Below are 21,881 nucleotides of genomic sequence, written 5' to 3' on the forward strand. Positions count from 1 at the left end.
ATCACGGATAAGTTAAGGGTCCTATACAGCGCTTACCGAAACCAAGAACACATTCGTAATTCTGATAATCATCGAAATCATCAACATGTCCAGAGTTTGTGTTCAACTTAAACAAGACATTAAATTACATTCAGACACACCGACCACCTATTTAATGAGCATAAAGGTGCTCTCTCTGGCATATAGGAATAACTGGGTTATGCAAACCTAACGGCTGCATGTATTATATATACACTTTATATTGCATTCTACCATTTCAATCGAAAAAAATTATAATAATCTGGTGAATGTTCTGATGGTACACTATCAACAACCTAAAACCTTTGCCAACTGTGTAAATAGCCTATTAACCTATTAAATAAATAATAAATAGAAGAGTTCCAGCCTTTGTTCTAGAAGGGTTCTGTGGTGGTGACAGATGCTGGTGTGGTTGTGTAATATCTATGATTATACAACAGGTGGGTCTAATCCTGAATGCTGATTGGTTAAAACCACATTCCAGCCAGTGTCTATTCCACAAGTTCCCACCGGCTAAATCTATGACATTAAAATGCCTATTTACTCTGTTCCATCTGACTATGCAATCCACTGTCATCAGCCTAGCCAGGCACTTTATAAACTTGATCTCCACAATAAAAAGCATCTAGACATTATCTCATTTATTTTAGACTAATATTTCGTTTTGAACAGCGGAGATTTGTATAAAACTTGCTGTCTGTCTCTCCGACATTTGCGATATTGTTTCAATATTCAAATTCTATCTCCAGCTGTCCCATAGTAATGAACATGTCGGGACGAGACAGAGGCAGCGTTTCTCTGCCAGTCGAAATCATGAATCAGCGGGCATCAATTTTTATGGATATATACAAAGAAATGTCAATTGAAAAAAGGTCAAACGAAACAAAGTGCAGCTAGTTTGCAGTCTTTCCAGCTTCAGTTTGAAGTGATTGTGTTGGCGGCTAGCTCCTCTGAACAAGTGTCCTGACGAGTGAGCATATTATCGTTGCCAGGCAAAATCGTGCCTGATTAGCGCACTGTTATGGATGTATCCAAATAAATGTCACTAGAAAACAAATGCAAATACAGCTACTTTGGTGTTATTCAGGCAGCACTTTTTGACGTGACTGTAAGTTAGCCGTAGTTGGCTAGCTAGCAAGCAAAGGAGAAGAGCGTTGCCAGCCAGTACTGCAACGGAACATTTAGAACGAACAACTAGGTCGCGTCCATAGATACAGAACAAAAAGACTGAACAACTGGGTCTAGCAACTAAACCGATAGAACTAACGACCAGCCGGCTTGGGTAGCAACCCTAGATTTGTGACGGGACAATATTTTGTGGAAGGATGAAATAGTATGAATAAATTCATAAAAATAACCTTTTTAATCAAAATATGTCAATTACTTGAAAATATTGTTAACCCGTGTATAAAAGTGATAATGCCTTCGAAGCCGGTGTTTGGAGGATATATTGGCATGGTTTGCCAGCCCTCGACTTCGCCTCGGACCTAACAACACCTGTGCCAATATATCCTCCAAACACTGGCTCCTCGTAAATTAGCACTTGAACAATAGGACATTTTTAGGTCAAAAGAGTAAAAGTGACACAATCAACTTTAATTGGCAACATCTGTAATATCATTGGGAGCAGAGAAGCCTTGGCCATTGATACATATATAGTTTTTAACCCATATAACTTAAAGGCACTGGGAGGACAGGAAGTGATTCAGTATGTACCAACAACTTAAACTACAGTTAGCCAACAGCCATACGATTGCAAAGGCCACAGGCGACGAAACCCTGTTGTAAATTGGGCGTTGCGTACGCTTATAGTTCTTCAGTGCTCTATTAAATGGCCTGTCTTAAAAAAAAAAAGATTTCATTAGATACAAAACATGTCCGAGAGACATATTAGATACAAATAACCCCCTGATTTGGGACAGAGAACAGCTTTGGTTGGACACACAATTGTATGAATATTTGAATATAATGCCGCCACTTAATTCCTTAGTGGTTTGTTTTTGAACATAAGCACACACACATTACTAGCAAGAAGATGATTTCTCATAACAGTCCCTTAATATCTATATAATGACCGCTGCAATTTAAAATCTCATCCCCATACACAAAAAATCATACACAATGGCAAGGGTTTGCAATAGGGTCATAACGTGTTCAGGGACAGGGCTTGTTTTCAGGTAAGACAAGAGCAGAGAAGACTGCTGCCATCCTTAGAACTAAATAAGATGACATCTTTTCATGTATGCTTGTGTAACTGTAACCCTGGATCTGAAACACAAAATAGGCACATCTATGGACACAATCATTGCTCAGTTGGAGAAGAGGGTCAGACAACTAAGGCATTTTCTTGCCAGTCCCCCATGAACTCCAATTCTTCCAGTCAATATGTCTTTAAAGAACAGAGAGAGGACTAAGCCCTTTCCACAACAAAAGCAAAGCCGTAAATATTCTGAGCGCACATGGACATAAGGCAGACTTAACGTAGTGAAATACTAGTAAAGTATGTGAAAGTCATTTGATATACAGTACATTTATAATAAGTCAAATATAAAAAAGAATTTACACTGTACACTGTATCAATTCCAATTTAAATGAGACAGACGGGAAGGATAAGTGTGACCTGTTTGTTATGAACCATGTGGTGTCTTCACAAGTGGCAGGGGGAGCTTGTACAGCTCTGTGGTAAATCAGTTAAGAAGACCTGATCTGGAAGCAGTTCAGAATTGTTCTGAGAGCAGATCACACAGGCGCTGTGACACAGTATCTCTGCTTGTCCTTAGTGTTAAGCGGTACATCTGAAAAAATAAGAGAGAGAGAGGGGTTAAATAGGTGAGAAGGCTGTTCATTGACTACAGCTCAGCGTTCAACACCATAGTGCCCTCAAAGCTCATCACTAAGCTAAGGACCCTGGGACTAAACACCTCCCTCTGCAACTGGATCCTGGACTTCCTGACGGGTTGCACCCAGGTGGTGAGGGTAGGTAGCAACACAACCGCCACGCTGATCCTCAACACAGGGGCCCCTCAGGGGTGCATGCTCAGTCCCATCCTGTACTCCCTGTTCACTCATGACTGCATGCCAGGCACGACTCCAACACCATCATTAAGTTTGCCGATGACACAACAGTGGTAGCTCTGATCACCGACAACGATGAGACCTCCCTATAGGCTGAGGTCAGAGACCTGGCCGTGTGGTGCCAGGACAACAACCTCTCCCTCAACATGATCAAGGAGATGATGGTGGACTACAGGAAAAGGAGGACCGAGCACACCCACATTCTCATCGATGGGGCTGTAGTGGAGCAGGCTGAGGGCTTCAAGTTCCTTGGTGTCCACATCCACAACAAACTATCATGTTCCAAACACACCAAGACAGTCGTGAATAGGGTACAACAAAGCCTATTCCCCCTCAGGAGAGTGAAAAGATTTGGGATGGGTCCTCAGATCCTCAAAACAAATTATACAGCTGCACCATTGAGAGCATCCTGACTGAATGCATCACTGCCTGGTATGGCAACTGCTTGGCCTCCGACCGCAAAGCACTACAGAGGTTAGTGCGTACGGTCCAGTACATCACTGGGGCCAAGCTTCCTGTCATCCAGGACCTTTATACCAGGCGGTGTCAGAGGAAGGGCCTAAAAATTGTGAAAGACTCCAGCCACCCTAGTCATAGACTGTTCTTTCTGCTACCGCACGGCAAGTGGTACCGGAGCACCAAGTCTATGTCCAAAAGACTTCTTAACAGCTTCTACCCCCAAGCTATAAGACTCCTGAACATCTAATCAAATGGCTACCCAGACTACTTGCATTCCCCTCCTCTTTGACGCTGCTGCTACTCTCTGTTTATTATCTATGCATAGTCACTTTAACTCTACCTACATGTACATATTACCGCAACTAACCTGTGCCCCCGCACATTGACTATGTACCAGTACCCCCTGTATATAGCCTATTGTTATTTTACGGCTGCTCTTTAATTATTATTTTTTTCTTAAAACTGCATTGTTGGTTAAGGGCTTGTAAGTAAGCATTTCCCTGTAAGGTCTACAGTTGTTGTATTCGGCGCATGTGACAAATAACATTTGATTTGAAATAGGTGGGTCAAATACTTTGTCTGGATATTGAAAAAGAGTTGGTTGAGAAAAGAGTTGGTGACAGGGTACTGGGGTGGAGAGTAATTCTCACTGGAGGGAGGTGAGGGCTACATACCTGTGCTTGAGTATTAGGCTCCAGTCTCAAGAGGCAGCCAACCTGGGTGGTCTTCGTATGGATGACACCAGCGCCCACAAAGTTGGAGGGGTTTGGATCTACCCCATCCAGCAAAGCAGCACCAAAGCCCATTATCTGGAAAACAAAAACCAGATCAAAGTTAAGACTATCGACAACACAGCCCAACATGCTGACTAGACCGGGCGCACGTGCGTCATCACGCGCATATTGATTTTGTCAACTCACACCAGACGCGATCAGGACACACATGTTGAAATATCAAAACAAACTCTGAACCAACTATACTAATTTGGGGACAGGTCGAAACACATGAAACATTCATGGACATTTAGCTAGCTTGCTGTTGCTAGCTAATTTGTCCTAGGATATAAACATTGGGTTATTTTACATGAAATGCACAAGGTTCTTTTCTTCCCGGATCTTTGTAGAATTTTGAGTCACACAAAATTGTGTTTTCTCTACTCCGACAACAGCTGCACCATCGAGAGCATCCTGATGGGTTGTATCACTGCCTGGTATGGCAACTGCTCGGCCTCCGACCGCAAGGCACTACAGAGGGCAGTTCGTACAGCCCAGTACATCACTGGGGCCAAGCTTCCTGCCATCCAGGACCTCTATACCAGGCAGTGTCAGAGGAAGGCCCTAAAAATTGTCAGACTCCAGCGACCCAAGTCATAGACTGTTCTCTCTGCTACCGCACAGCAAGCGGTACCGGAGTGTCAAGTCTAGGTCCAAGAGGCTTCTAAACAGCTTCTACCCCCAAGCCATAACACTCCTGAACAGCTAGTCAAGTGGCTACCCCCTCCAAAAACATGTGGACATCTTTTGCAACGCTCAACACCTTGTAGAGTCCATGCCACGCAGGAGGTGTGGTCAGCATGTTACACAGTATTGCTAGTGAAGTCAGGGTGACCTTCATTCAGTTTCTTCACTTCCGTCTTTCATTTCTATCAACAAAAAACAAAACAACACAAGTCAAGACAAAATCTCCATAGCAATTCTAATCATAAAGGGATCTCACCTTGGCTTTGGTAACCTCTGTGTCCATGGAATGCTTTGCTTTGAAAATCTTTTGTACCTCTTGCTGAGGGCTGTGGGTAGAGAAAGTCAGTCACATACCACTAGCAGTTTCGCCCTCAGCTGTTAAGGATGTGTAACTACACTAGGTTTTACCTTGTTGCTGAATGATGGAAAATTGATACAAATGTATTTCCATGTGAACGTTTTGATGTTGTTGCGCAATTTTCACATTTAGTTGCATTTAATTAAAATGCATTAGATTAAGTTGTATTTCACTGACCTATACCACCTACATAAATCAATATTTGGTAGAAGCGCTTTCTGGAATACCAGTGAATTGTTTAATAGTCGCCACAGACTGCACACTCCTAGGGAAACATTGATCTATTTCTCTTGGCAATGTTGCTCAAGCTCTAATAGAATAATTTCACAAGACACTGTGTACCTATTCTTTTGGCATTTCCTTCACATTTAAATATACAGTAGAAGACAGTACACACTATTTATATCAATATTTACACATGCAGGACAATCTGAATGAATGAACCCTTTTGTGTCCTCGGAATACGAGGAAGAGTAAACTGGCACATTGTCAGAGGGAATAGTGTGTCCATATCAAAAGAGAGAAAAACATGTAATATATGACCAAGCATATAGCAGAGATATGTTTCCTTACGCTCCAAGTTGTTTCCAGCGCTGAAAGAACTCCTGCGATGTCATCTCTGTAGGCTGGAAAAACTTGTTTAAAGTAATAGGCAGTTTAACAGCAATGCTCTGGAGAGTTCCCCCGTACCTGTGGGTAGAAACAGGAGTAAAACAACGCTAAATAACTGGGAAACCAATACAGTAGCATTTCCAACAACGTTCATGCAAACATTTAACGCCAATCTAGCAAATAGTTGCACACTGAAACAAACTCCAATATTCAATGTATTATAAAAGCACATAAAAGGAGGAAAATAAGTTCTTACCTAAACTGAATGTTGAGCACTGGTGCATCCACAAAGTCAGACATACACTCAATGTTGAGTATCTGCTGTAGTTGTGCACCCCCGTCCACAGTGGGGTCTGCAGGCTTGGCATGGACATTCAGTTGTAGGGGAACAGTTAAGAAAAAGGCACAATAGGGAGCAGTAAATGGCCACCCCTAAACAATACATAATATAAACTGGGAGGGATTTATTAGCATACGGAAATTATTGATGAAAATGACATAAGAGCTTCTAGTAAAGGATATGAGCCTGCAGAGTATCTTGGCAGACCACAGAGGCAGCGAAATTCATGAACTGGGTTGATGTCTTGTTACCAAAGAACACATACATCCGACCTGTATGTTGGAAAAAAGGAGAATTAATTGAACCCTAAGATCTAATGGTCAAAACCTGATCATAATCACTCTTAGGTGCATATGTATTTTTGCTGAGGCCTACTCACCCAAATTCTGTCTGAATTCAGACTTCAGGCCGATCTGGAGGAGCTGGTTCTCGTATAGGACACCATTGTTCTTGCACACAAACCTGGAAGGGAATGGTGCAAGTGGTAAGCATCTCATATCTGGCATCTTGGGCTTAATGTACTGTATTGACTCCCAGGATTGGACTCCAACCAATATGCCAAGAGTCCCGCAGTGTACAGTAGGGAGGTAACTAATGTCCCTTTCACCAGCGCAATCTGCTGTGAGCATGCAAGTGTTTTGAACAGACTCCACTGATGACGTCTCTTACTTGTCTTCAGGTTCCTCTGCTGTGGGCAGAGTGGCGTTGGCATATGCTACTTGTGGAGTATTCGGCAGGAAACTGAAGCCAAGAGTGAGATGCACAGCGAGAATGTAAAGGGCGAGAGGAGCACATTCACACCAGGTTTTAGTAAGCTCCATGACGGATCAATGCAGTTAAAAAGCCCCTCCCTCCCTCTGATATTTGACCCACTGACACACTCTTTCTTACCTGGAGAAGTTCTCATCTGCAACAGGCCCCACTGCCACTGGTGTCTCTACAGGAAAGGCTGCTATGTTTTCAGAGAAAACATCCACCAGCAGGCTTGTCCCCTTGGAGGCAGGAGGGGCAGAGTTTTGAGTGGTGATGGTGCTGCCCAGGCCAAGCAGGTCTGTGGAGGGAGTGGGGGATGCGGCCACCTTAGGAGAGGTAACGGTCACAATTACTTCACTTCGGAGGTTCAAGATGGGTTGATGAATCAACCGCTCCAATTGGTCTTACGCTGATGAAAGTACAGAGCAGTGCAACACACACACACCATGCAAAACAAACCTCTGTGGGAGGATCTATAATTATTAGGACTATACTTAGGACTCAAAAATAAAAAATTATCCGTAAAAACTTAAGTAAGTAATCAAGCTCACACAAAAGCAATGCGTCATCTTAGCATCTGGAATTGTCTTTATTCCGTGAGCAGATCAGATTACATGATGTTGTTAGGACAGTGTTTTAAAGTTAGGGAAGTGACAAGTAAAAAACCCAGCATGAGCATCCAGAACCTGAAAGAGGGGCCCAGCAGAGAGCAGCACAGGGACAGCAGAGGCCTGGGGGGGCATGGGGGTGAGGGGGGCCTGCAGGAGGTAGGAAGAGGAGACCGGACGTGGCCGGTTGGTGGGGGGTGCGGTCAAGGCGGGGGCCAGAAGATCCCCAACAAACGAGAGTGGAGAGCTCTAATGAACAGAGGAGGAAACAGTGAAGGCAGGACAGAACGAGAGAGCTGAGGAGAGTTACTGAAAAGACAGCGGAAAACACCAGGACAGAAAAATAGGAAATGTACACGCCTGAAAGGAGAGGAATAGGAGGCTCTAATAAGTAAACAACACATGACAACAGTAATACCTTGGCATTTGAGGTAGTGCTGCTATGGTCTGCAGTACCCCCATTGGCACTGCGTTCTTTGCGGTTCTCATCCAAATCAGGATGCAGGTTTCCTGGTCCCTTCTTCCTCTTGAGTTTGGCCAGTATAGAGGACTCCCTCTCAGGGAAGGGAGGCATCTCTTCCAACACCGTGGCCTTGAGGGGAGCACAGAATGAATGGGGAATGAAGATCATGACCTGTGTTGGAGGAACTGGAGGCCCTACAGTGTCCTTTTCCGAATTATAGTCTATCTACCAACAAAGACTTTCTGTGGGATGTATTCTGAACAATTAAAAACCAAACAGCTAAGTGTAATATAAAACTGTTGTTTTTAATTGCATTAAATGTAAAAGTGTTAATCTTGCCCACCTGCTAGCTCGCTGCCATAGAGGACCACAATGGAAATAAGCATTCAAGCTTCGTTTTTTTTATGCTAGTTAATTTTTTATGCATGTAATGTCTCCAGCAGAGCATACTACTACTTTTAATGATCTAATAAATGCAATCAATCAGGCTTATAATGGCACAAAGGCAGGGTGGAATGTCACTGACCAGTATGTCAGTGCTGGCGATGCAGCTGAGGCGCAGGTACTCCACAGCACGCTGCTGTAGCTCAACGTCTGCATTGCGGAGCTGGCTGTCTGAGCGCAACACCTCCTGGATGGTGCCCTTCACCTCAGGGAACAGGTTGATGAACTTGATGTAGGCTGAGAGCAGCAAAGCCCGGGTGGGCACCGAGCACAGGTGAAACTTGGAGTGGAGCAGGTCAAACTGGATGAGTGGACTAAGGAGTTCGAGCAAGAAGGACAATGGATGACACACAGTGAATGACGTCTGTTCTCAGCTCCAAAGGATATTATTGACTGTACATTTCTCCAACCACTGGAGGCTGCTGAGGGGAGGACGGCTCGTAATTGCTAGAATGGAGTCAATGTAAAGGAATAAACCACATGGAACCATGCTTTTGATACCATTCCATTGACTCCATTCCACCCATTACTATGAGCCATCCTCCCCTCAGCTGCCTCCACTGTCTCCAACTGAGAATAACAGTGGATCACTGAAATATATGGCATTGATTGGTTACTAACCTTGACCTTGAATCTCCTGCTATCAAGTTCCCAAACTCCCCTAGAATGTACCCTCCGACCTTTACCAGGTTTTCATGGCAGGCTGGGGCCTGGAGTGCCTGTGGAAAGGAAAGAGAGTCAGAGTTACAGTTCAAGTCAGAAGTTCACATACACTTAGGTTGGAGTGATTAAAACTCGTTTTTCAACAACTCCACAAATTTCTTGTTAACAAACTATAGTTTTGGCAAGTCGGTCAGGACATCTACTTTGTGCATGACACAAGTAATTTTTCCAACAATTATTTACAGACAGATTATTTTCACTTATAAATTCACTTATACATTCACTATCACAATTCCAGTGGGTCAGAAGTTTACATACACTAAGTTGACTGTGCCTTTAACCTGTCTGGGCTAGGGGGCAGTATTTTCACGGCCGGATGAAAAACGTACCCAATTTAAACAGGTTACTACTCTGGCCCAGAAACTAGAATATGCATATTAGTAGATTTGGATAGAAAACACTCTGAAGTTTCTAAAACTGTTTGAATGGTGTCTGTGAGTATAACAGAACTCATATGGCAGGCAAAAGCCTGATAAAAATACAACCAGGAAATGAATAATCTGGTGCCTGTAGGTTTTTCATGTCATTGTCAATCGAACACAGTGACTAAGGATTCATTTTGCACTTCCTAAGGCTTCCACTAGATGTCAACAGTCTTTAGAAAGTTGTTTGAGGCGTCTATGATGAACAGAGACCGAACAAGAAGGCTGGGATGTTGGTAACCCAGGGAAGGATGTCAGTTCATTGGCGCGCATTCACGCGAGAGGTAGCTCTGTTCCAAAACGTTTTTCAAGACACTGGTTTCGTCCGGTTGGAATATTACTGAATTTTCACATTCTAAAGGCCCTAAAGATTGATGCTATACAACGTTTGACATGTTTGAACGAACGTAAATAGATTTTTTTTTTTACTTTGTCGTGACATTTTCCTCGCACGTCCTACATTTTGAGTAGCTTACTAAAACGCGCAAACAACATGGAGTTATTTGGACATAAATTATTAACTTTATCGAACAAAACAACATTTGTTGTGGACCTGGGATTCCTGGAAGTGCCTTCTGATGAAGATTATTAAAGGTAAGTGAATATTTCTAATGCTATTTATGCATTTAGATGACTCCAAAATGGCGGCTATCTGTATTGCGTAGTGTATTTTTCTGAGCACAGTACTCAGATTATTGCAAAGTGTGCTTTCCCAGTAAAGTTATTTTGAAATCTGTCAATGCGGTTGCATTCAGGAGATGTTAATCTATAATTCTTTGAATAACAGTTTAATATTTTATCAACGTTTATGACGAGTATTGTTGTAAATTGTTGTGCTGATTCAACGGCATTTTAGCGGGAAATACATTTTCTGAACGTCACGCACCAATGTAAAATGCTGTTTTTGGATATAAATATGAACTTGATAGAACAGAAAATGCATGTATTGTCTAACATAATGTCCTAGGAGTGTCATCTGATGAAGATTGTCAAAGGTTAGTGCATAATTTTAGCTGGTTTTCTGCTTTTGGTGACGCCTGTCCTTGCATTGAAAATGGCTGTGTGTCATTTTTTGTCTATGTACTGTCCTAACATAATCTAACTTTATGCTTTCACAATAAAGCCTCTTTGAAAATCAGACAATGTGGTTGGATTAAGGAGATGTTTATCTTTCAAATGGTGCAAAATAGTTGATTGTTTGAGAAATTGAAATTATTCGATTTTTGCTATCTTGTCAAGCAATCCCGTTACCGGGATCCTATCTCAAAATTCTAGAAAATGATGTCATGGCTTTAGAAGCTTCTGATAGGCTAATTGACATCATTTGAGTCAATTGGAGGTGTACCTGTGGATGTATTTCAAGGCCTACCTTCAAACTCAATGCGTCTTTGCTTGACATCATGGGAAAATCAAAAGAAATCAGCCAAGACCTCAGAAACAAAATTGTAGACCTCCACAAGTCTGGTTCATCCTTGGGAGCAATTTCCAAATGCCTGAAGGTACCACGTTCATCTGTACAAACAATAGTACGCAAGTATAAACACAATGGGACCACGCAGCCGTCATACCGCTAAGGAAGGAGACACCTTCAGTCTCCTAGAGATGAACGTTCTTTGGTGCGAAAATCAATCCCAGCACAGCAAAGGACCTTGTGAAGACGCTGGAGGAAACGGGTACAAAAGTATCTATATCCACAGTAAAACGAGTCCTATATCGACATAACCTGAAAGGCAGCTCAGCAAAGAAGAAGCCACTGCTCCAAAACCGTCATAAAAATCCAGACTACGGTTTGCAACTGCACATGTGGACAAAGATCGTACTTTTTGGAGAAATGTCCTCTGGTCTGATGAAACAAAAATGGAACTGTTTGGCCATAATGACCATTGCTTTGTTTGGAGGAAAAAGGGGATGGCTTGCAAGGCAAAGAACACCATTCCAACCATGAAGCACAGGGGTGGCAGCATCATGTTGTGGGGGTGCTTTGCTGCAGGAGGGACTGGTGCACTTCACAAAATAGATGGCATCATGAGGCAGGAAAATTATGTGGATATATTGAAGCAACATCTCAAGACATCAGTCAGGAAGTTAAAGCTTGGTCGCAAATGGATCTTCCAAATGGACAACGACCCCAAGCATACCTCCAAAGTTGTGGCAAAATGGCTTAAGGACAACAAAGTCATGGTTTTGGAGTGGCCATCACAAAGCCCTGACCTCAATCCTATAGAACATTTGTGGGCAGAACTGAAAAAGCATGTGCGAGCAAGGAGGCCTACAACCTGACTCAGTTACACCAGCTCTGTCAGAAGGAATGGGCCAAAATTCACCCAACTTATTGTAGGAAGCTTGTGGAGGGCTACCCTAAACATTTGACCCAAGTTAAAAGGAAATGCTACCAAATACTAAGTGAGTGTATGTAAACTTCTGACCCACTAGGAATGTGATGAAAGAAATAAAAGCTGAAATTAAATCATTCTCACAACTATTATTCTGACATTTCACATTCTTAAAATAAAGTGGTGATCCTAACAGACCTAAAACAGGGCATTTTACTAGGATTAAATGTCAGGAATTGTCAAAAACTGAGTTTAAATGTATTTGGCTAAGGTGTATGTAAACTTCCGACTTCAACTGTATGTATGAAATAGGATAATGGATTGGAGTGTGTGGATGGTTGGGGATTTTGGAGCAACACAACAAAACAGTATCAAGCGAATCCCACACAAACTCCTACCAGAGTGGAGGGATACGGGGCTGAGAACATATCAGTCAGCAGATCTTAACATGCACATGAGGGCATTTCCATGATGGGTATGTCATGAAGTTGAGATTCAATCTGGGCAGACCAGCATGTGGGGTAGCAAGTCTGAACATGGGGACAAATGTAACTATAAAACAAACACAGCTGAAACTATGGTGGAACAGACTAAAGGAAAAATGGGAAGGCGTCTCGCTGGTTCTGAAAGGATGTATATCTGCAGTAGACATCAATGTATCTGATGTCAGAGTATGCAGTGGTAGAGATAATGGGCAATGAAGGAGGAAAGACACTGGAGAGGAGGGAGGGCTCAAGACTACACATCCACAAAACTGGGATGGAGGGATGGAGCAGCAGTCTGCATGGGTCTGTTTTAGGACCTTACAGTGACCTACCAGTGAGAGACAGTGAGACAGACACAAGCAGAGAGACTGAAGAGAGAATCAAGTCATCTCATATTGCTGTACCAAAGCACAAGGCGGGCTCATAGTTTCCTCCCTGAGAAGACATAGACAGGTTTAGTGGTGAATAGTGAATGACGCTCTCCATCCCCCTGACCTCACAGGTCACATCCAAGCAGGCAGAGCCTGTGATGAGCATCGGAAGTGAGCTGCTTAAAACGAATATGATTAAGGAAACCCACCTACATCAGAACAGAAGCACCATTAGTCAATCCAGACAGACAAACATTAGGTTACAATGAGTTAGGTAGATGTTCCCCCATGGCTCGGTTAAAGACAGATTATTCACTAAAATAAAATAAGCACCTCGAACACTGTCTTGGCAGCATAACCTTGCACTTCATCTCTGTTGATAACGATCTGGATGACGCGGTACCAGACCTCGTCACTGACATAGTCCCCAGCGAAGCGGATCAGGTTGAGGATGGTGTCAACATACCAGGTGTAGTCAACTGCATACTTCTCTGCCAGGATGGCCACCTTTAGCACCTGTGGTGAGAGGTAGTCTTAACAGATCAAAGAACGATGGCATTCATGTTTTTATTTAGTTCTGTGGATCGTATTCTTCCAAATTATCTCAGTGGCATTTAAAACATGAAGCTATCATAAACTTTTGGTTGGTGAAATTATTAGAGAAATGGTTAGATACTGGGTTAGAACTCACTATCTCCTCTCTGATGGAATAGTCTGCCGTCTCCAGGTAGCTGAGCATCTCTGCTACAATCTGTTTGGCGTTGCTGCGGTCACACATTGCATAGAGCAGGTCCACAGCACGCTGACGCACACTGACATCTCTCTCCGACTGCAGGATTCAACCAGGTCAAACAAACATCAGGACTAAAGCAGAGTCACATTAACAGGAACAAAACAGACACAGGCATGCATACACTATGTACTAAAGAAGACACTGAATACTAGGACTGGCATATGTATCTTGTGAATGCAGGTACAAGTGTGTTAGCGTACTTTGAGGGCATTTATGACCGTCTCGATGTGCGTCTTAACGGCCTCATGGGAGAACTCGGAGCTGGCTAGGGTGCACATGCTCTCCAAGGCCAGGTAGCGCAGGTTAGTCTCCCGGTGCTGGAGGAACTGGCCCAGCTGGTTACAGGCCCGCACCAGCAGAGTGGGCTCGCTGTAGCGAGAAAGACAGACATTGGTGCCATTGTCACCAGGACAGTCCAACTCAACACATACAAACTGCATTTCTTGAATACATTGGTCCTCTGTAGCTGCTGCAACTGGGAGAGGGACTGACCTGTCATGGTGGATGATTAGACTGATGGCCTCAAACAGCACAGCGTTCTTAGCGTTGGAGTGCTGCACCTTCTTCGACTTGGGAGGCTCCTGGGCCTTGTTCAGGATGGTTTCCAGACATTCGGTCAGACGGCCCCGGATCGCACCATCCTCTGAGGGGGCAGGAAAGGGGGAGGAAGGGGGTCGCAGATGAAAGCACAACTATGTTCATCCCGTCAACACTACAGCCCTTTTCTGAGTAATATTATGTTCACACAGTCAAACACCCAACACGCATGTCATCATGCTGACACAGCTTCTTACCAGGCGGAGGATAGCACTGTAGGAGACGCAGGAGCTTGACAGAAAGCCAAGGAGCTGCAACAAAATAGTAGGTGTAGTCCTGCAGGTCAGTGGAGGCCGAGGAGACGATCTAGAGAACAGGAGGACATGAGACATGACTAACACATTACGCCTCAAGCAAACAACTGACTAATAACTAAGGTTAATAATGATATTCAATGGTCAAAAGTAGACATTGGACAAAACCTGAAATAAAACGTGACATATTGATGAAAGAAGAAAGAAAAGTCCTGCACACGGCCATATGATTACCCTGCTGAGTCTGGCTACAGCCAAGGAGACAGAGGTCTTGAAGTCCTCTGGGCTCTTCTGTGCCAGTGTGGTAATCAGGCTGGTGGCAGCGGTCACCACACCCTGCGCAAAAGGGAAGTAATACAACTGCCATTACACAGAAACAGCTAATCATTAATATTACACTATACACAAACCAATCCAATTTTTTTGCATGCAATGTTTTCCCCTCATTACGCCTACAAACTATTAATTTAGCTCAAACATAGCCCTAACAATGAAGACAGAAAGACATGGTGAAAGAATCCTCTCCTCCACACCCCACCGATCCAAATCTCCCTGACTAAAACCAAAGGTCCATAGTCCTCGCATAATAACCCCTGGCCCCATGGCAGTCCGTACCAGGTGCTGGTCATTAAGCAGATGAACCACCCGGGCGGTCCACTCGCCCATGAGCACTAGGTCTGGAGAGGTCCTGTTGAGACGCAGTAGGCACAGGGCAGCACTCTGCTTCACACTGTCCATAGTGTCCCTGCAAGACAAACCCTGGCAAATTATGACAGCACATCAGCATCACTTAACTGGCACATAGCTTCGTTTTTTTATTTTTATGAAAAGGCCTGACAAAGTTACAGCCTCAAATGTTAAACTGACAGAGAGGGTACCTCAGTCATTAGGATAAGTCTGCTCCACACCACTACCCTTTCTTACCCAGCCACCAGAATGCGGGGCACCTCAGCTGCAAAAGCCTCAGCCATCTCCCTGCTGCCCACATTTGCAATGCAGTGCAAGGCCAGGTTCATGAAAGTGGGATTCCTGCTGGACAGGTCATTCTTTAGGGCATTGTTGATAAGGCTGATGAGGTCACTGTTTGAGTTGACCAACACTGAGATGAACAGGTAACCCTGTGGATATGGATAGAAACAAAGCGTTTATCAAACCTGAAAGGAATTAAATGGAAGTTACATTTACATTTACATTTAAGTCATTTAGCAGACGCTCTTATCCAAGTTATCATAATAGCTTAACATAAACCTTGAGAATAGATTGGACAAAACACTGTTTATAACACAATTAGATACATAACTTAATCCACTCACAATCACACAAACAAATTCAAAGACCGGCTGGCTTCTCTACTCACAATTTGTTTCTCTGTGTACTTGTTGGAACTGAGCAGGTTGACTGCCTCCATGTGGCCAAAGTCGATGTCATGGCCAAGAAGGAATATGAAAAGCAGCTTGCACACATATTTCTTCTTACTGTATCCATCTAGTGCTTTGTCTCCTGCAGCAAAACAGAAAGGTCGTTGTCATGACTATGAAGATTTAGAAGCAACAAAAAAAAATCGGAAGGAAAGAATACTTTTAAGGCAAGCCAAGTCACCATGACTGATCACGTGTTTGAGAGCACGGAGCGTTAGTGTTCTTCCCTTCTAAAAGAGCAACATGCTAACCACTCCTATAAAGGGAACAAAAACATGAAACCCACGTAGGAATAGATAAAAGTATTACATTCCATGTTGCTAGGTAAATCAATCCCACAACCGACTGTAGTTGAGGAGAGGGTGAGTCAGCACCACAAGACAGGAAGCTGAGTGCAGCACTTTTTTCACCTTGGTGAGAGGGCAAATGGTGGGAGGCCAAATGAGTGCAGCTGTGCAATGAAAATAATGACGGATTCAGAATGTAGCACAAATAAATAAAGTATGTCCAATGCCGCTTACAGGAAACCTTGAAGTGCGCTAACAAATGTAGACCAACGCACATTATAGCATGAAGAGCTGCAACAGCATTCTGAGAGTGGGGGTTTAATGGAGCCCCCACCCCTGTCTGGAACCCCACCTCCACTGTGTTTGGGACGTTGTCCCATGAGAGAGATTAGGAGGGGCTCCACATTAAGGATTAGTTTCTCTAAAATAAGGTTATAATTCTCTCTCTCGTTTATGAACTTTCCACGTAAAGTAAGTATTATCTGGTTCAAAGAAAGATAAACATGAAGATGTTTACATCACAATCATAAAACCTTTAATGAATGTGTGTAGAGAAAGAAGAGGAGAGAAAGACAGAAAAAGACAAAGAAAAGGAGAAGAGAGAAAAACAGCATGAAAGATTTTCTGTAGAGCTCTACAGGAAGTTCCTCTGGAAAACAGAGGAAAGGATTCCAGCCTGCTAACATACTGTGCCCCCCTCAGTTTCCTGACAGAACAGTTGACTCAACAACTCTCCCTGTCCGGCTATGCCCTTTAGCTTCTCCCTGCCTCACTGAACCTATATAGCCTATCTCTAGGGATAGTTAGGGACCGTCAATAAATTATACAATGTAAATGGCACTATATTTTATGAATTTATACAATTTATAGTTGGTGGGTGCGTTCTTTGTCATTGAAATTTGGAGGTATTGACCTTTTAAAATATTGTCCCATGTCCCATAGGGATATCGAATGTGAAACCAAAATGATCATGGGTGTTACGATTGGGTCATGTGCAGCTGTGCTCCAAATGTATGATTAGCCTACTTGGGAACTGCCAGCTGTGGGCAGGATTAAAATAAACCCAAACCACAGAAAACTGTTACAGTACCCTTCATTCCATGAGATAGTAAAAAAATATATAATCATCTCGCAACTCTCAGTTTTGGACAAGACTGACTTCATGACCAAATTTATCCTATTTACGATGTAGTACATTTTGACACTAGAACACATATTCAAAATAAGAAGTTGCTTTTTAGGGGTAGTCATTATTTAACCAAATAGCCTGCCTCAGTGGTAGCCTAAGTACTCCATCAGTTTGGAAGGCAAGCCTTTCCATACAAATGTGTTGTTTCATGATAAAAATGAGCTGGCCCATAAACCCATCAAAAGCAACTTTGCAGGTAGGCCCTACATGTTTTCTACCCACCAAAACACAAGTCACCTGATTTTATAGAAGCCACTATCCATTTTCACTTTGGAACAGCAGACTTATTTTAGGCTAGACAGAACAGGTGGTAGAGAACACTTCTGACATTCAGCGTAGCTGCATGGTGATCTCCTGTGAGGGCACTGTTAATCTAAGTGACTAGTGTCAGTGTCCACAAACTTTATGTGGAACCATCAGACACCAAAGTGTGTTCACACCCAGATTTAAGGGCTTTTGCTTGACTTACCTTTAAATTTAGAGCGGATGTTGGCCAACTCTTTGTTAATTCTCTTGATCTCTGCTTCTTTACTTTTACCTGAAATGGAAAATAAAACATGTTATGTTATATCTTCACTGTCACCTGTATGGGCCACAAGTTCTGCAGTTGCAAGCCTGAACGACAGAACTTGTGGAATGGAACAGTTTGGCTGTATCACAATACTCATAGACTGGGCTAAATAATTGATTGTTTCTTTCCTGCAAAGTATGTGTATTGATGTGCCTATGCACCATGAACTAGGGAGGTGAGGTCTAGAAATAAATTGGATACCCTTCAGGAGCAATGGTCTTAGTAGCAAGATGTCTAAATTACGGCATTGATTTGTCAGGAGAGCATACCTGGGTCCGGAGGATCAGACCCAGACCTACAGTTTAGGATCAGTTTTTCTGCATGGCTCTGTAGCATGCCTCATTCACACCTACATTGAAGTTATAGAAAGTTGGTAACCTTCACTGTCTCTGCTATGGATTTATGCAGGGAAACTACTGCTCTAAATAGACTAATTTGCTCACCGAGCACATTTAGACTTCCGTGGCTCTCGTCTAGGTGAAAGTTCCCAGTCCCACCACTACAAAACCCTGCACTGCAGCTGTTTTCTTTTTATGGTAGTGTATGCAATCCAGCGACTAGTATTGTTATTGTCGAAGGAATACACACTCATTAACTGACAGAGCATGATGTTAGTTGCTAGAGAGAAAAAGGTAGCCAATTAGATAGCTAGTCAGAAAACATTTGTAGGTCACTAGTTTGCTACTAGATTACAGATATACCCAGCACTAAATATGTGTAAATTATCAATCTACAACGATGTAACACCAGCCAGCCAAAATGATGAATGTCACCATGCCATTTTTTATTTCCTGACTATGTGTGACCCACGCCCATTGGCTAGTTTGCTAAACTAGCTAACTTAGCGTGACATTAAACCAGCTAGCTAAGTATAACTAATACAGTAACATCTTGACTTGGCTGTCTGTAGCTAGCTATTTACCTTTATTTCACATGTTGGAAGTTTGTTTAGGAAAACATAGTTAGTTACCGTCCTTTGTGCGCTATTTTTGCTTCAATCTCTAGCTAACGTTGGATAGCTATCATGGCTAACGTCAGTTTGCTAGCTAACGTAACTCTGTTAGCTACAGTACCGTTAACTGACGTTGGCAGGTTAGCTATTTGCTAGGTAACTAGGTAGTTAGCGAACTACCCACACGTTATTTGTTGTATTAATTAAGTAGCTAGCTAGTTAAACATGGCGCGCGTGTGTCTTTACGTGGGATAGCTTGTTTCATAGCTAGCCTTGCATTCCTCCCAAATGAACTGTAGCTAGCTAATCAACAAGTCAACATCAACTACTCACAGTTCCTAATGTCCGATATAAACACAGCGAGGCCACGCATTCCATCTCCTTTAGAGACTGCAGGCATTTTGTTCCACGCGATATTTATTTGTTAGCCTATTCTCTGCAGTCAGACCGTAAATAAACTTTATTTCAGTTGTTCGGGAGTAGGTTTCTGTTAAAGAGGCGGAGACATGCCAAGTAGAGACTAAGTAGAGACTGGGGACTCAGGATGTGTAAACGTCAGAGAACAGGCATTTTTAGAGCGAATGAGCCAACTCAAGATTCCCAGGGCGTGAAAAGTGGTGCAGTAGGCCACTCATTTCAAGTACAGTGATTGGTGTTATTGATGCATGGTGAATGTTGTTTCAGAAATACTTTTACTTAGTATAATCTTGCAGACAGACAGAGAGAGAGAGAGACAGTAAAAACAACAAATTGACGGATAACCACAGATACATGTCACTTTATTATGTGGATTCAGTCATTTTGACTGCATGGTACTACAATCTATGTGCAGGTTATCCCTTTTTTGTATCTTGCAGGCCTATTCAGTATGTATTTATTTTGAGAACATTTTCAACAAGTTTCATCTTGTGAAACGTGTGTCCCTGTTGAGATTGATTTTTTTTCTTCCCCCTTGGTCCTTCACATGGTGGTGCTGCTGTCACCACTTTTGAAAATCTTATGTTGCATGCAAACACAAACTCTTTGGGTGGGGGCTGGGGCAGTTGTATCATGCACAGTTTCATGAATGATGATGCGGTCTTATAATTAGAGACAGTGGTAGGGCCTATCTCTGTTCCTCTTCCTAAAGCACGGACCCCTATTTGCCTACAGAAGGAAGGGAGACTGAATTAAACGGCCACCGTCAGGTTTATGGCCATACAGTTAATATGATTTGACTTCTCGTACACTGTTGCCCCAGAGCTTTCCTTTAGCTGTCATTCATCCTGTGGATCCATGTCTTGCACAAAATGGACCTGACAGCCTGAATTTTCATTGAACCATGCATTCATATTTTCTCATAATGTCCACTCTCTTGACTGCACATGTTTGCCGCCTATCCTCCTACGTCAAACCTGTCTTTCTGCTTTCACGTGGCTCAGCCATGGCTATACTGTTTATATGGAAAACAGTTATGGCGAGACAAAATGCAGCTCTCACAGTAGAAGGGAAATATTGTCCAGGTGAACTGATACAGACAGTCAATTATTGCATACAAATGTATTCATGTAGCGTACATGAGATCCTCCCTTACCCATCAACCCAGACTCATCACAGTATCAGCCATTCCAACATCAGTGACAAATACAGTGCACTTCAATTAGGTCCCTCCACGTAATTTATGAAGTCTGCTCATACTGCATATCTAGTGTCAACAGTCCTATAATTACACCATGTTCCTGGAACAGTGATTTGCATGCTTATTGTGTAATCTGATCTAGACAGTTGGCCAACATGTTTTTTTTAGATGTTACAGTAAGAGGTATTTCTTAACCTTTGTTTTACACGAGTCTACTTCTTATATAAAGGTGACAGACAGGTGTTCAATGTTTATCAAATAGGTTCCAATGGATACAGGGGGAGAATAGAAGCTTCATTATGGTTGTCACATGGGTGATAGATGCAGAGGCACAGGATGAAAAGCAGGTTTTCTGATAATCAGATGGGTGAGCATAGCTTTCCTCCCCCATAATAGAAGACTCTTCAAAAAGGGCTCTGACAAAAGACACTCTCCTGCTGAAAGAGAGGTGCATACACTCAGTCTTTTTAATTAACATCTCCTCTACACGTGAATCTAAGCCAAGGTATACAAAAAACATTGACAATGTAGCACAAATAATCTAGGACTATACCTAACAATTAAACATCATTTTCAAACCTTTGCATAGTAGGGTAAATGTACATAATTTTACCAAAGTCTGCTCCTATTATGCTATTCGTCTCGACCAGGTATTCCCAAACTGGGGTACGGGGTACGTGCAATGCCGTCGGGGGTACACCAAATAAAAATGTGATGTGATTCACATTTCTAATTTTTAACATTTTTTTCCTTCACATTTTCAAACAGTCCATTTATATTTTACAACTAGGCTATACATTTGGGTGAGGTTTTTTTTCTCACCTGAGTAGCCTCATTTCACTGCCAAAAATAAAATTAAACCATCTAGAGTTCAAATAACAACACAATGTCAAATACAGGTAGTCTGATCAAATAATTAACATCCAATCACATTAACCGTTACTCTCTCGCGGGAGTTCCACTAACGGTCCGTATGTAGCCGAACGTGCTGCTCATGTTGGTATCTGTACTGATGGAGCAAAGGCCATGACAGGGAAACATAGGGAAGTGGTAACGCACGTGCAAGCAGTTGCTAGGGTTGCAAAGGGTCAGAAACTTTCCGGTACATTTCTGGAAATTTCCCATGGGAAGTTAAGCCTTCGAATTTGGGGATTTTTGCTAAAATTCATTAAAAAAAAGTTAACTTATAACAGTGAACCTTTTTTGTGGGATACACATAAGGCAATTCTAGGTCTTTGGTTAAACTATCCCCAATTCAATGGAATTGCAACTCTCTGC

General features: G+C 42.7%; 1 protein-coding gene across 4 annotated transcripts; it reads right to left on the reverse strand.

The window, feature by feature from the left end:
- Positions 1-1,593: 1,593 nt before the first annotated feature.
- Positions 1,594-19,533, reverse strand: LOC106562310 (AP-2 complex subunit alpha-2). 4 transcript variants are annotated; one of them, XM_082957822.1, is made up of 24 exons: positions 19,319-19,533; positions 17,932-18,000; positions 15,926-16,068; positions 15,493-15,686; positions 15,184-15,313; positions 14,803-14,904; positions 14,512-14,620; positions 14,210-14,360; positions 13,918-14,086; positions 13,616-13,753; positions 13,258-13,440; positions 9,212-9,309; positions 8,673-8,904; positions 8,102-8,275; positions 7,762-7,932; positions 7,214-7,401; positions 6,992-7,063; positions 6,702-6,784; positions 6,504-6,594; positions 6,239-6,361; positions 5,944-6,060; positions 5,269-5,338; positions 4,227-4,361; positions 1,594-2,813 (listed from the first exon to the last, which is right to left on the reverse strand). In XM_082957822.1, the coding sequence occupies exons 1-24, from the start codon at positions 19,383-19,385 to the stop codon at positions 2,736-2,738; spliced, it is 3,087 nt and encodes a 1,028-aa protein (XP_082813948.1). In that variant the 5' UTR covers positions 19,386-19,533; the 3' UTR covers positions 1,594-2,735. The 4 variants fall into 4 exon arrangements, with proteins under 4 accessions (XP_082813948.1, XP_082813950.1, XP_082813949.1 ...); XM_082957824.1 differs by lacking the exon at positions 7,762-7,932; XM_082957823.1 differs by lacking the exon at positions 6,992-7,063.
- Between the last annotated feature and the right edge of the window lie 2,348 nt (positions 19,534-21,881).

The sequence above is a fragment of the Salmo salar genome, chromosome 11, assembly GCF_965601325.2.
Source record: "Salmo salar chromosome 11, fSalSal1, whole genome shotgun sequence".
Classification (NCBI taxonomy): Eukaryota; Metazoa; Chordata; class Actinopteri; order Salmoniformes; family Salmonidae; genus Salmo; species Salmo salar.

Bases quoted from the DNA above. Each gene is read 5' to 3' on its own strand.
- LOC106562310 (XM_082957822.1), bottom strand. From the start codon at position 19,385: ATGCCTGCAGTCTCTAAAGGAGATGGAATGCGTGGCCTCGCTGTGTTT. The intron at 7,064-7,213 runs GTAAGAAAGAGT...TCTTGGCTTCAG, and splicing joins GCAGATGAGAACTTCTCCAG to TTTCCTGCCGAATACTCCAC. The intron at 5,339-5,943 runs GTAAGGAAACAT...CTCTACCCACAG, and splicing joins CGCTGGAAACAACTTGGAGC to CCCTCAGCAAGAGGTACAAA.